The sequence below is a fragment of the Corapipo altera genome, unplaced genomic scaffold (assembly GCF_003945725.1).
Source record: "Corapipo altera isolate COAL_440 unplaced genomic scaffold, ASM394572v1 61411, whole genome shotgun sequence".
Taxonomy (NCBI): Eukaryota; Metazoa; Chordata; class Aves; order Passeriformes; family Pipridae; genus Corapipo; species Corapipo altera.
In genome coordinates, this window is record NW_020884875.1 from 8,803,798 (window position 1) to 8,817,544 (window position 13,747).

The 13,747-nt window shown below is 37.6% G+C and overlaps 1 protein-coding gene across 6 annotated transcripts in view; it reads right to left on the minus strand.

Moving 5' to 3' along the window:
* The window catches only part of ADAMTS6 (ADAM metallopeptidase with thrombospondin type 1 motif 6), a 148,057-nt gene that overhangs the window by 18,563 nt on the left and 115,747 nt on the right, over positions 1-13,747 (minus strand). For all 6 annotated transcript variants that reach the window (XM_027635080.1, XM_027635076.1, XM_027635077.1 and 3 more), the window contains 3 exons: positions 11,554-11,717; positions 9,713-9,851; positions 224-353 (listed from right to left, as the gene is read on the minus strand). In XM_027635080.1, the coding sequence (XP_027490881.1) occupies positions 224-353; positions 9,713-9,851; positions 11,554-11,717 (433 nt within the window). The remainder of the gene's footprint in view (positions 1-223; positions 354-9,712; positions 9,852-11,553; positions 11,718-13,747) is intronic.

Sequence of the window (13,747 nt, forward strand, 5' to 3'; positions counted from 1 at the left end):
AATCAGACTTCCTCTAGCTAAATGAATTTTCCACAGATGATTTTAGAAGGACAAGATGAAACAGAAACCATAACCAAAAAACCAGACCTAAATATCCTTTCTGATAAGACATGAATACTAGATCAGAATTTTATACACCTTTGTTCAATACGATTTATTATAGATTATGAAGAGTTTTCTATCTATGCAAAAAAGCTGTCCATCTTAGTGATTAATGACTTACTCAGGTGGGCAAGGCTCAGTGTTGCAGGCTCTTTGGTTTTCTGGAGGCTTGCTGTCAGGGTCACAGTAATTGTTCTGTACAGTGGAGCTGTCATCCAGCCTTTTACACACCACCTCTTGTTTCTGTACACCTTGGGATGAAATGAAAGACCATTGATTATCTAATCATTCTTGCTCTTCTACTTGCTCAGGATAAGTGTATTTCACCTATTGGTTATTAATCCTACCATCCCACTTTAACTCTCTGAAAGCTGCAGCAGTGTGAATTTCAGCTGACTGAATGCCCCCTGACCACAATAAAGCTTTTATTTTCCTTCAATTTTAGGCTACCCCACTGAGAGAGGATTTTAAATTGCTGTTGTTTTCTAAAACAAAGCGAATATATTTATAGATTTATTAACAGATTGTTTTCATTTATATATTGCACAAAATTCATTCTCTGTCTGCCATCCTCTCCGAGGAAAGACACTTAAATTTCCAAAGAAAACATCACCAAATTGAAAGTGGTCACGCTTCAATGCGGAACTACTGTTTATGTGCTCTGGTTTAAAATGAACCAGCAATACTGGGAAACAGTGTTGCATTTTTATACATGTTATCCTTCAAATTTTCTTCATGAAAATAATAGAAGTATAACTCAATATGAAAGGTACAGGTTGTCCCTGTGAATACTCATTTTGTCTAGCACTTCCAGCTCTTCTTTCATTACTAACCATCAAAAGGGCAATTTAGAATTGATCGTTATTCCCAAAACATAATGACATATCGCTGCCAAGGCAACGTTATAAGGTAGTGTATTAAACAGATTTTCTGTTGTGTGGTTTTTTTTTTAAAAAACAGGACCTTAAGAAAGGCAGTGAAGAGCCACTGATATGACAACAGTGTATTGTTGTTAAGACTAGTACATACTGACTCCTCTCTCTTTAAAACAAACTGTGTGATGTTCATTAGCATAAAAAGACTGTGGATTTGCAATTCACATGCAGTATTTTATTGAACATAACTAGTTATAATTCCGAAATAATGAGATTATTTGCATTATAAAAGTTGCAAAAAGCCCTGTACCTTTCTTAAAACCAGAAGCAATTAATTAACTTTTTCCAAAACGTGAAATGCATAGAACTAAATGGGGATTAAAATCTCCTGGCTTCAAATATCTGCCAACTTCACAGCCATCTCTTCATTTTAAGACACATACAGAATCATAGAATCATAGAATGGTTTAGGTTGGAAGGGAACTTAAAGATCACCCAATCCCCCTGACATAGCCAGGGTCATCTTCCACTAGAATGAGTTGCTCAGAGCCCCATCCAACCTGGCCTTGAACACTCGCAGGGTTAGAGCATCCACAGCTTCTGTGGGCAACCTGCTCCAGTGTCTCACCAACCTCAGTAGAGAATTTTTTCTTAATATCTAATCTGAACCTGCTCTGTTTTAATTTACTGCCATTCCCTCTTGTCCCGTCCTATAAGAAGTCCCTCTCCATCCTTCTTTTAGGCCCCTTCAGGTACTGTACAGCTGCAATTAGATCACCCCTAAGCCATCTCTTTTCCATGCTGAACAAACCCAATTCTCTTAGTCTTTCCTCATAGGAGGAAATAATACCTTCCTTTTGTTCTTGACAAATAAGTGGAAGATCTAAATATTTGAGAAGCTGTGGCAAAATTCACTTTGAATTCTATAATCTATGCAAACACTGCCAAGAGATGAGAATAATTAGAATCAGATCTGAATAACCTGATAAGGAATATTTCTAGCAATTTTCTACTCAAATTTTACCATGATGATAAATCATATTTCACAGCTCTAGCCGAACAGCAATGCTAGTAACATGGTAGTGCTAGCTGACATACAAGTAATGTTCAACCTTTCTATCACAAGTTGCCTTAATTTTCTTGGTGGCTGATAAAACAGGCTGAATGTGGCCTTCATACTGATATTTCCCTCAAATATAACTACTTAATAACTTAAAAATAATTTATTCATACTTTAGAATTAATAATTTTAATGAGGCACACCATTCTCACAAATATATTTATCAGACAGCATATATATTAATGTTTTTACTGAAATTCCTACTCGCATGAGACACATTTCCTTCTAGGCTTTGGCTAAAAATTGGCAACCTTAACAGATTCATTTCTGAGCAGTTAAGTAATAAGAAAATTCTATGAACACAAAGGATCACTGTGCTCGGTTCTAAAAAAAATTTAAATCAGGTGTGTTATTTATTGAACATTGTTCAGTAGTGTATCACCTATAAGACAGTATTCACTACTATTCAATTACACAGTGAAGAATCTTTAATTGATGCCAGGAGATACATTAATCCTGTTTTTAAAAAGTTCTGCAACATTTTGTCACACAGTATATAAATTTTACATAATTGCTGTCTAGTTACAATGTAATTCAACATAAAACCTCAGAAAAAAAATCAGATTCTAATTTTTAAGACAAGAAAAAGAAATGGAAAAGCTAGAAGTGCTGTTTTTACCCAGACAACAGCTACAACTTGGTTATGTCCTGTGGGCCTTGAAAAACTCTTTTTAAATTATCAACTCTTCCCTGAGTATATGGTCTCTCTTAAAATAATTTAAAAAGCACAGCTAAACCAGTTAATTTAAACTCTGGGGGGAATAATTACAAGTAGTTAGAGAGAAACACTCTGCTTTCAAATCTACAGATTCATAGTTTATAATAAAAGACAAAATGTCCTCATAACTGGTCAATGCAATCCTTACAAAAAAACCAAACTCCAATGTTTTTGTGACCACAATTTCCAGAGAATTGAGATGTTTTGCAGATTTCAATTCACAAATAGTCTGCATGACTTTCAGCAATTACATGGAGCACATTTTATTCTTGAATTAAAATTGCAGGCATGTAAATGCCATATCTATTTTTAAAAGCAATCCCAAAAATTGTGGTTTGTGATTGCAACAGTTAATTATAAAGATTCCAGTACCAATACATAGTGAAGCTTGCATCACCAAAACTAGTGCATGCTGGTTAACCCAGACATACTTTCTGAGCTCACTCATCAGATCACAAGATATTAATCACAGAGCCAAACTTACATTTTCTTTGGTGAGGAAAAATATGTTTTATTTGTCTAAAGATAGTTTCATAATTCATCTGAGGGCATGAAAGGAAAACATAGTTGGCACTACTTTACACAAGTGAGGAGCAGCAAAGAAAACTGGACAGCAATCAATTTACTTAGTATACCGTTTCATAAAAATTCACATAAATACCTAACTCATCTGGAGATGAACTCTAACAGAATAAATGAAATCCAAACTAATGCTTAGGATTACTGACAAATTCCAGATAATAGATGCTGCTATTTGTTCCCATTTATTGCTAGAATTAATTAAACATTGAAGAAATTAAAAAAAGGAGTATGCACTTACTTGAGTCATGCATTAAAAAAAACAAAACAAAACAAAACAAACCATAAAGGATTTTTTTCCTTTTTTCTTTTCCTTTGTTGGATTTTTTTTAAACAGTACCACCAGCCGTTCCTTATTAAGAATACTTACTGATCTGGACACAGTCATACACTTGACCTTGGAAAATTACAAGATAATATATAAGGAAAGACATGCATGATAGTAAATAAACTACAATTCTGTGATCTGTAAGTGATATATATCACCCTTTCCTCTCTCTTTCTTTTTTGTTTCATTACCTATTTCTACATATTTTATTTTTCCCTTTCTCAGTCTTTTTCATTAAATGATACTCAGGTCATTAAAGAAAATTTTCTGTTGCTGCCATCCATTTTTTCTGATTTCCCTGTGTTCTCTCCTCTCCCATTCTTCTCTGTACACAGAACTTTGTACTGTACATTTTGGTATTCTCTGGCATTGTTTTCTTGTCCAAGTTTGCCACCAGTTATAAAGACTCCAGAACCTCTCTGGGCAATCTGTTCCAGTGCACAGTCACCTGCACAGTAAAGAAGCCTTCCTCATCTTCAGGTGGAATTTCCTGTGCATCAGTTTCTGCCCACTGCCTCTCGCCCTATTGTTTGGCTCCACTGAGAAAAGCCTGGCTCCATCTTTTTGGCATCTCCCTTCAAATACTTATAGATATTGACTGGAGACAGTTGTTTCTTCTTGAGGCTAAACGGGCCCAGCCCACTCAGCCTTTCCTTGTATGCTCCAGTCCCTTAATCAACTTTGTAGTCCTCTACTAGACCCACTCCTGGAGTTCCACGTCTCTCTTGTACTGAGATGTCCAGAGATGGACACAGCATTCCAGTCCCCACTGGGGTAGGATCACCTCCCTCAAACTGCTGGCAACCTTCTTCCTAATGCACACCAGGACACCATTGGCCTTCTTGGTCACAAGGACACAGTGCTGGCTCATAGACAGCTCGCTGTCCACCAGGACCCCCTGGACCTTCTCTGCAGAGCTGCTTTCCAGGAGGTTGGTCCTCAGCCAATAACCCCAGTGCTTGTGCCTGGGGTTATTTCTCCACAGGTTCATGACCTGCACTTGCCCTTGTTGAATATCAGACAGTCCTCTGCCCATCTCTCCAACCTTTGTCAGTGAACTTGCTGAAGAGGCATCTGTCCCTTCATCAAAGTCATGGATGAACAAGTTAACAATACTGGCCTAGTATTGAACCTGGGGGACACCACTAGTGACAGGCCCTCAACTAGCCCCTGTACCACTGATTATGATCCCCTGGATTCTGCCATTCAGCCAGTTCTCAATCCACCTCACTGCCCATTCATCCAGTCCACATTCCTGAGTTTGCCTAGGAGGATGTTGCGAGATACGGTGTTGAAAGCCTTGCTGAAGTTGAGGTAGACAATACCCATTGCTCTTACCTCACCCAGGTAGCTGTTTCATTATAGGAGGCAATCAGGTTGGTCAAGCATGATTTACCTTTAGTGAATCCATGCTGACTACTCCTGATCACCTTGTCTTCCACGTGGGTAGAGATGGCCCCCAGAACAAGGCACTTCATCACCTTCCCAGGGACTGAGGTTGAATGGCCAGTAGTTGCCTGGGTCCTCCTTCTTGATCTTTTAGAAGACTGGGATGACATTTGCTTTCTTCCAGTCCTCAGGCACCCTCCTGATTTCCACGACCTTTCAAAGATGATCATGAACAGACCAGCCATGATGCCTGCCAGCTCTCTCAGCACTTGTGTATGCATCCCATTAGGGTCCATGGACTTGTGGATGTCAAATTTCTTTAGATGTTCTGAGACCCAATCCTCCTTGGCCAAGTGAAAGTCTTCCTTCCGACATTCCTTTACCCGGGTCTCCTGGATCAGAAAATCCCTGATGCCTGGTCTTGACAGTGAAGACTGATGCCAAGGCGGCATTCAATAGCTCTGCCTTCTCTGTGTCCTCTGTTTCCAGGGTCCCCTCTACATTTACTAATTGGCACACATTACCTTTAGTTTTCCTTTTGATACTGACGTATTTGAAAAAGGCCCATTTTGTTATCCTTGACGTCCTGGGCCATATTTACTTCTCGATGGGCCTTGGCCTTTCTAGGCTCATTTCTACTTACTCTGACCACCCCTCTATATTCACTCAAAGTGGTCTAACGCTGCTTCCATTTCCTGCGTGTTTCCTGATTATGCCTGAGTAATGACAGGATTTCTTTATTCATCCACAGAGGTTTTTTGCCCCCTTGGCTTAATACCTTTCACATCGGGGTGCATCATTCTTGAGCCTGAAGGAAATGATCCTTGAATACCGACCAACTCTCTAGAACCCCTCTTCCCTTCAGGGTCTGTTCCCATGGGATTCTTCCAGGAGGATCCCTAATGAGACTAAAGTTAGCTCTCCTGAAGTTCATGGCTGTAATCTTGCTCACTGTCCTGCTATGTCGTCATTCAATATTGAACTCCACAACCTCATGGTCATTATAGCCAAGCCTGCCTCTCAGAGAAGACTTTCCTCTGCTTTTAGAGGTAATCTAAACATGAAGTGTTTGTCTCATGAAGTTTAACTTATTTTCTAGACACAGCTATGGAGAATACAGAGAGAGAGGGGGTATAATGTCTGCTTATAGAGAGGTCATTGATTTCAGGTGAGCTTTCACACGCGATGATGAAATTTCCTGCATGCATCAGAGGTCAGAAATTCCAGAGAGCTACCTGTACAATAATGAATTTATAATTAGCAAGTAAGACTGTAATTTTATGCTCTGAGTTGCTCAGTACCATGAGAACCACAAAGGGGAGGCAGGAATGGAATCCAGAGCTCAGCATTCAGCCATTGGAAGTAGGAAACCCTTCTCTTCCCTAACATTCCATTTACTGTGCTCTTCCTATTGTGCAAAACGGACAGGCCCTAGAACAGAGGTCCTGTTGGAAAAGGTAATGTTTTTAATGTTCAGATTTGACTCCTCAGCACAGCAGAGATGAACATAATACAGAAGTCCTGCGGAAAAGACAGCGTGTTTCTATCTAACCAAAGATTGCAGGTTGCTTCTAGCTGGCTCTTAACTTGTTCCTTAGCTCCTGAGTGCTCTAGTTACCCTTCTCCAAGGCAAGGCATAAAGCAGGTCTAGGAACAGCTGAATGCAGTGGATTGCTCTCAAAACGCTATGAAGGAGAGACTGCACAAAAAAACTGGACACTTCTGCAACATATAATACTCCAAAATTATTTAAACTCTGCACTGTCACAATGCCTTTGGGCTCTCCTTCAGACATTCAATATATATCCTCAAGTTCACACTGGAGAAACATCATTTTGGTTATTACATGTAGTAATAATTAAGTTTAAAAATCACAGACTTGGTCAAAAGGTATGCAATGCAGATAAAATTAGTTTGGTTTAGAGACAAATAGACTTATGCAGTGTTCAGTAGACATGAGCTAGCCTGTGAAAATGGTGCCTGGTCAATTGGTCCCTGTTTCACAGAACAGCCACAACTACAGGAAAAAAAAGATTTCATAGTAATCCTTAATTCTGACATTTCCTGGCTTCTAAATACTTGCAAATGTGATGTTCTTCTAAGAGAGTTTTTTAAGTGTTACATAATCCTAGACAACAAGACATAACCTTAAAATACAGACAAGTTCAGAGATGGATAGAAGTTAAATGTGTTGATTAGAATTTAGATTTGCCTAAAGCTTTGAAATAAACCCTATGCTTTGATATAGAAGTATATCTGGCTCTACATTATCTGGAGCTTTCCCGGATCAGGATGAATCATATGATCAAAACCTGATCAGTTCATGCACTACAGGTGAGGTACACCAACTAAAGTAAGAAGCAGAAAATGTTGAAAAATATTCACAGTCTGTCCCTAAGTCACCATGTATTTCTTTAACCCCCTAAATAAAAATTAATTTCCATGCCAATATTCTTCACACATGCTTATTATCCTTTTTACTTTCAGTGAGAAATTCTTTAACTGTTTAATACTTTGTTATCCTTTGAAGTCTAGCAAAATGTCTCTTCTAAAGACAGAGTTTAAGTAAACAGAACTTCAATAATGGGCTTCATAATGAATACTATAGAAATAAACAAAGCCATGCTGTGGTTTCAGTTTTAAGTTTTCTCAACACTTCATATTTTTACTAACTAAATTTGCCAGTTAAAGTCTTTGTCTCTACAACCTTTGTCTCCCTTTTCTTCTTCCCTGACTCAGCTCCTCTTTAGAATTGTATCTTCTTCTGGCATATAGTGAAAGGTGTTTCATAAACTGAAGGGAGTAGCAGGTACTCAAATAGAGAAAGCAGATACAGTCTTTAAGATGAATTATAGCTACAATGTAATACTTATGTCATGAACACAGCACTCAGTGAAAACAAGTGGCCACAGGATGTCCTTCTATTAAACTGAAGGACAGGAGAGAAAAGTGCCTGGTTTGGCCACCATAAGCTACAAAAAAAAAAAAACAAAAAACAAAAAACAAAAAACAAAACTCTCCTTTGCCTCCCTCCGAATTTAAAAATAATAAATAGAAGCAGTTTTTAGGGATTCACAAATCTTCCCTTGAAAGCTAATGATTACATCCAATTTTTTTAATCTAGACAAGTGCCTACTCCTTAAGAGCCAATTATTTTTTCATTGTATACTGTCAAATGTGTGAAATAAGAATGACCTTCATGACAGAAGATCCATGGCTGAAATCCTGCCTCTATCTAAATCAGTGGAAAATTTCCCATGACATCAGACAGATCACTAACTCACTGCCATCATAAAAAATAGGACTTGACAATACCCCTAAGGTTCTGATACTTGGAACTGTCTTTTGCTATGAGCTAGGCACTTCCCTTCTTTATACTTCTCCTTTAAAATGTTCCTTTCCCTACCACAGTTATTATTACTAAAATTGAAGTTAAAGAAGCACCCTGTAACCCAGGAATCTAACAAATGAACAATAAAAATACTGGAGAAAGTTGGCATCTTTGTCTATTTTGTTTCAAGACCTTCTCTAGTGTCAGAGAAAAGAATTCGTGCTATCTTTTGTGTATTATGTATGGCTAAACTGTATTTACACTGCACACAAGAAGTAACGGCCACAGCAACTTCCAGCAGAAGGGTGAGTTATCGTGGTTCTAAACATGAATGCTTCCAATAGTCAGAAAACAAGAAAGTAAAAAATACTTGTTCCAAAGGTTCTTTAAAAAAATATTGTATCTTCCTCTTGCTGTGGGCTATTCACAGTGCAGTAGAAACTGAAATTCTGAGATGGATTTAAAGCACTCTCCCATATCTTCTGAAACAGAGGTATGTTGGGGAGATGACTCATTCAGTCTCCAGAGAGAAGAAAGATACTGTTCACACAGCACTTCTACTCACCAGTTCCTTGCAGCAGCAATGGTGTTGGCTTTGAAGGAAGCCAACTGTCCTGCTCTCCCAGTCAGAGGTAAAGAATTGCATTGGTGGCCACTAGAGGGAGGATTAGGAATATAGTAAATTGTGGGCAAAAGCCACCCATGATGATTCACATGGGACAACCTACAAATCCCCCACTGCTGCCAAAGGGCAACAATTCTCTCATATTGCTATGGGCTAGCAAGCATAATCCAATTGTTATCATCTGCTATAGAGGAGCTGCCAAGTGTGCATCCTAAACTTTGGTGGCTGGAGGACAGGAGGACTGACTAAGATTGTGTGAAACATACCTACAAACACACAAAGACACATCTCTTTAATAACGGGTGCCTGTTTTGCCTTCTGGTTTTTAATCTCCTTACTCAAAACTTCTGATGTCCTTTATCAACAAAGCTCCTGTGGAAATCAAACATACCAACTTCAAGAGGGTCTCAGAAGAAGTATCAGCAGAGAGAGACACTGTGCCAAGATACACTGTATTTAATCAAAAGATCTGAACATATTAAATGTACTTGAAAACAATAAAATCCATTGTGATTAAAATACATGTTCATTAAGGTTTGAGGCATACCTGAAAGAAATGTTTTCAATTAGTCACCTACATAACTATATGGTAAAGTGTATCTTGCAATTCAGTTTACCCTGTAGCTTGACTGCCTGGTGTCTTACCTCCAGTACAAGTGGCAGAACATTCTGACCAAGGCAGGTGATTCCATGCAAAGCCAACTTCATTGTCTCCACTGCCAGTGCGAGAGATGGGAACATTGAATTTATACCTTATACCCAAATTTTGTTCCTGTAGCAGAATCTGTAGTTGAAAACAACTGGTTATACCATTAAAACAGGCAAGCAGAGGGCAAACACAGTGACATTTATTCTAGGCATGTGTTACGTCCTGTCACAGGCAACAAAGCAATAAAGGAAGTCACAGTAGTTCTTTTAGGTATTCCCACAAGAATCTGTATTAACTTTTAAAACATATACAAAAGTATTATTGTCTAAGATGAGCTTTATCTTTTTTTTTCTCCCTTAACACAACTTTATAATTTCCATCAGTTCTTTATTCCTGAAAAAATTGTTCTAAAATGCTAGTTTTCATAAAATTAATGTCTTCATGGAAATTAATTTGAGAGCTGAATAATAATATGGGAGCTCAAAGTTGGACAAGGACATTACTGTGCAAACATGTAGCAGTTCTAACTGAAATATTATGAGGGGTACAAGCCACACCGCAGCTATGAACCTGACTCTGCCCTTGTTAGCACTTCTAGCAACTACAGTAATAGTAATAATAGTAACAACAACAGACTGTTGCTGAGGTAATTGTTTTTCCTTAATGCAGCCAACAGCATATGCTTAGTGGAATCACACCTGTGATTCCTTTAAAGGAATATCAAAACTCTTGCCGAAGCCACATCACTGCACATGATATAGACAAAAGTGCATCAATCACCATGAGCTTTTGTCTACCCTCACTGTTGTATCGCACTTCCACCCTGTCCAACAGTAGCCTTGGACTCTCTAACAAACATTTTTTTTTATTGCTAGTAATATATAATCATGTTAGATGCAACAATCTGACTCATCTTAGCGCTACTTCTAATCCATTTCTACTTTGTTACATTTTTCAGAAGCGCTTCTGCCTACCTTCATTGGATGAAAGAGCAGAGAACTTGCAGAAAGAAGGTCAGTGACACTGACTGAATGAGAAAAGGCACTATAATAATTGTATATTCATTCTGTATGGACTCTCTAGCTTATCAACAGCTACAGAAGATAAAAAGATGATTCAGGTGTATGAAAATACTGCCTAAAATGTGAATATCCATGCAACAATTATTCTATACAAAAAATATCCCATCTGGCTCAGGCAGCTCCTGAACTGCAAATCTGGCAGCTGACAGACTATACTGGGAAAGTATCACTCTGTTCTTATACTCCTCAATGTAGCAGTGAAACAGCAGGCTCACTCACTATTGCCTGTTGTCAGAGACAGGGTATCAGGATCCTGGTCACATCTTCTGTTACATCCTCATACCTTATAAAATCTGTTCAGAGCAATGTATGTCACAACAATATACTTTAACATGGGTCAAGTAATTATACTCTTTCTGTGTTAAGAGTATATATACGTCACACTCAGGCCAGGCTTAAAACTGACATCTACAGAACTGTCAGGGACTATCATGTATCAGCAGCATGCAGAGATAAAATGTATGGCTCATTTACGATTTCTGCTACCATTAGCGTGAACCACATTTAACAGAGATGAGGCATTTTCTGTGAGACTGCCTGGTGCTCTTCTGACTCTTTCCCTATTTCATACAATGTTTGCAGTCAGTTTTGAAAGGTAGGAAAGCTGTATTAAAAACACTCATGCAAAGTCCCAGTTAAGCAAGCTGTACAGTTTTTGAAAACACAACCTATTTTTATTTCATTCATGGCCTTGACTTTTCTCAAAACACAAATACATATTTCAAATTTCACAAATATATTAATTATAACTTTACCATGACTATGAGATTTTCTGAAGTAGGGCCTAGTGCTTCCAAAGACTCTGGTTCATCTGCTGGCCTCTTGTAATAGAAAGCTGTTCCAGCAACATCAAACTTTCTTGGCCAGTCAATAGTCCAGGCACCATTAATATAGTAGTCATCCTCTTCAGATTTTAAAGCTTAAAAAAAAATACAAGCCACCTAAAAATTGGAAGCAGCATTTATAATGGAGAAGCCATTGTAAATTATTCTACTAAGCTGTTAGAAGTATGTAACTTCAGCTCTATATCACTGTTTTTTCAAGCAATATAAAACCTCTTCTTTAGCCCTGGTCAAAAGATCCCTCATGCAAATCAACAGTTTCACCTCTGCAATAATCTTCAATATGCAGATGTACTTTGCAGGTTTCAACGTGCAGATGCTATATGGAACAAACCAGAATGCCTCAGACAACTTACAATATATCTTAAACTTAAAAACTGAGCACATGAGCAATGTATGCTAATCTACATTAAAATAGATGCAGGTCTGAAATGTATAATCAAACTCATCTTTAGATTAAGAAACCATGTCATGGAATAAGTATCTCAGATAATGTCCAGAGGAAAACAGAGAAGGAACATTTAGTCTGACACATGACTTCAAATCAGTTCTTGTTTTCTTTCCTTTGTCCACTATTTTTTTTCCTTATTAAACCATAAATACAAGATATTTCTATCACAAATCTAAGTATTAGGTACTTGATCTGATAGGATATTTTATTGTTCCTAATTTACAGCCTTGAACCATAAAAGAACTGTAGATAAAACAGATATTTCATAGCTAACAAACCACTAGGATGGACAAGCACATATTATTCAAGGATTTGTATTTGATATTTTATCAATAATATCAGAATAAATTTCTAAATATGAAATTAACATTGGTTCTTAAGATTAATAATCTGTTAATTAGACACTGACTTCTTGATTTAAGGTGAAGATTACCAACATACATATTTTGCTTATATATTTACTTTAAATAAAACACATTTTTAAAGGGAAAATGATGGTTGGAAACCCATAATCAAAAAGTTTGTCATTTTTTGTTGAGACATATAACTGACTTTACTGGATAGGGAAAGAATTCATACCATAACGTTAAGGATTAAGGCAACTTTGGTTGTGTAATGTTTTATTCTCAACTGCATGCATGTGGGCAGTTGGTTTACCTTAAACAGTTACAGAAAATGTCTCAATGATACTTGAATTTTCTAAAACATATCAGAGAGCATTCATACGAGCAAGAGACAGTCGAAGAGGCAGTAATGTTCAGCTGATGACAGCAATATTCAGCAGGGATTAGTAACCATTTCCATCAGCACCAAAGGGTCTAAAAATGAACATCTTTCCATAGCATAAATCCAGTTGCACTGACTTGCCTGGATTTACTTTGGAAATACTCACGTGTTTAGAGTAAAGAAACTAGCTCTGACACATTCACTTACCAGGAATTCTCAAAGTAATTTAAGTTCCTTATTGTCTATAGAAGTTCTGTAGTACCAGAAGGAGATGATAAACAAGAAACTAGTAACAGAGAGGAATTCCCTATTTGTGTAGTCACTGTATTGTGTCATGAACCATAGTAGTGAGGAGAGAGCCTGGAACTCAGGAAATCCCTTGAAATTGTGACAAGCACATAAAAAAAAGTATTTATGTACAACTGTACATTTTTAGATCTGTGGCCAGATTAAATATAAATGAAGCTGTATTTTCTATTTAAGCCAAAAAATTTCCATTGTCCATTCATTTTATTCAGATCGTGCCAATCAAAATGCTTTTCCAGATCACTTTCCTCTGCTCTATTCCTACAGAAGAATAACAAACAATTGTAGGAGCATCTTTGTTCTGGTTTCCACCTGTCCATGAAATTCCAGAAAATGACTACGATAGTATACCTCCCTCCAGCCACCTCTGTTTGAAATGTCACTACAGGATCTAGAAGCAAACTTACACATAGTATATTTTGAAATGGGGGAGGGGCCATGGGGAACATGATGCTGAAAGAATAGAAGCACTCAACTGCTAGTAGTGTTATTATTCCTGCAGAATTGAAGGAGATTGAATATCTGCTGAATTTCAGAAAGGGTTGCAGGCAGAAAGAAAGGTAGGTATTCAACAGTACCATCATTGTCAATATAATCCACTTAGGAATTTATGTGACTGAGGAT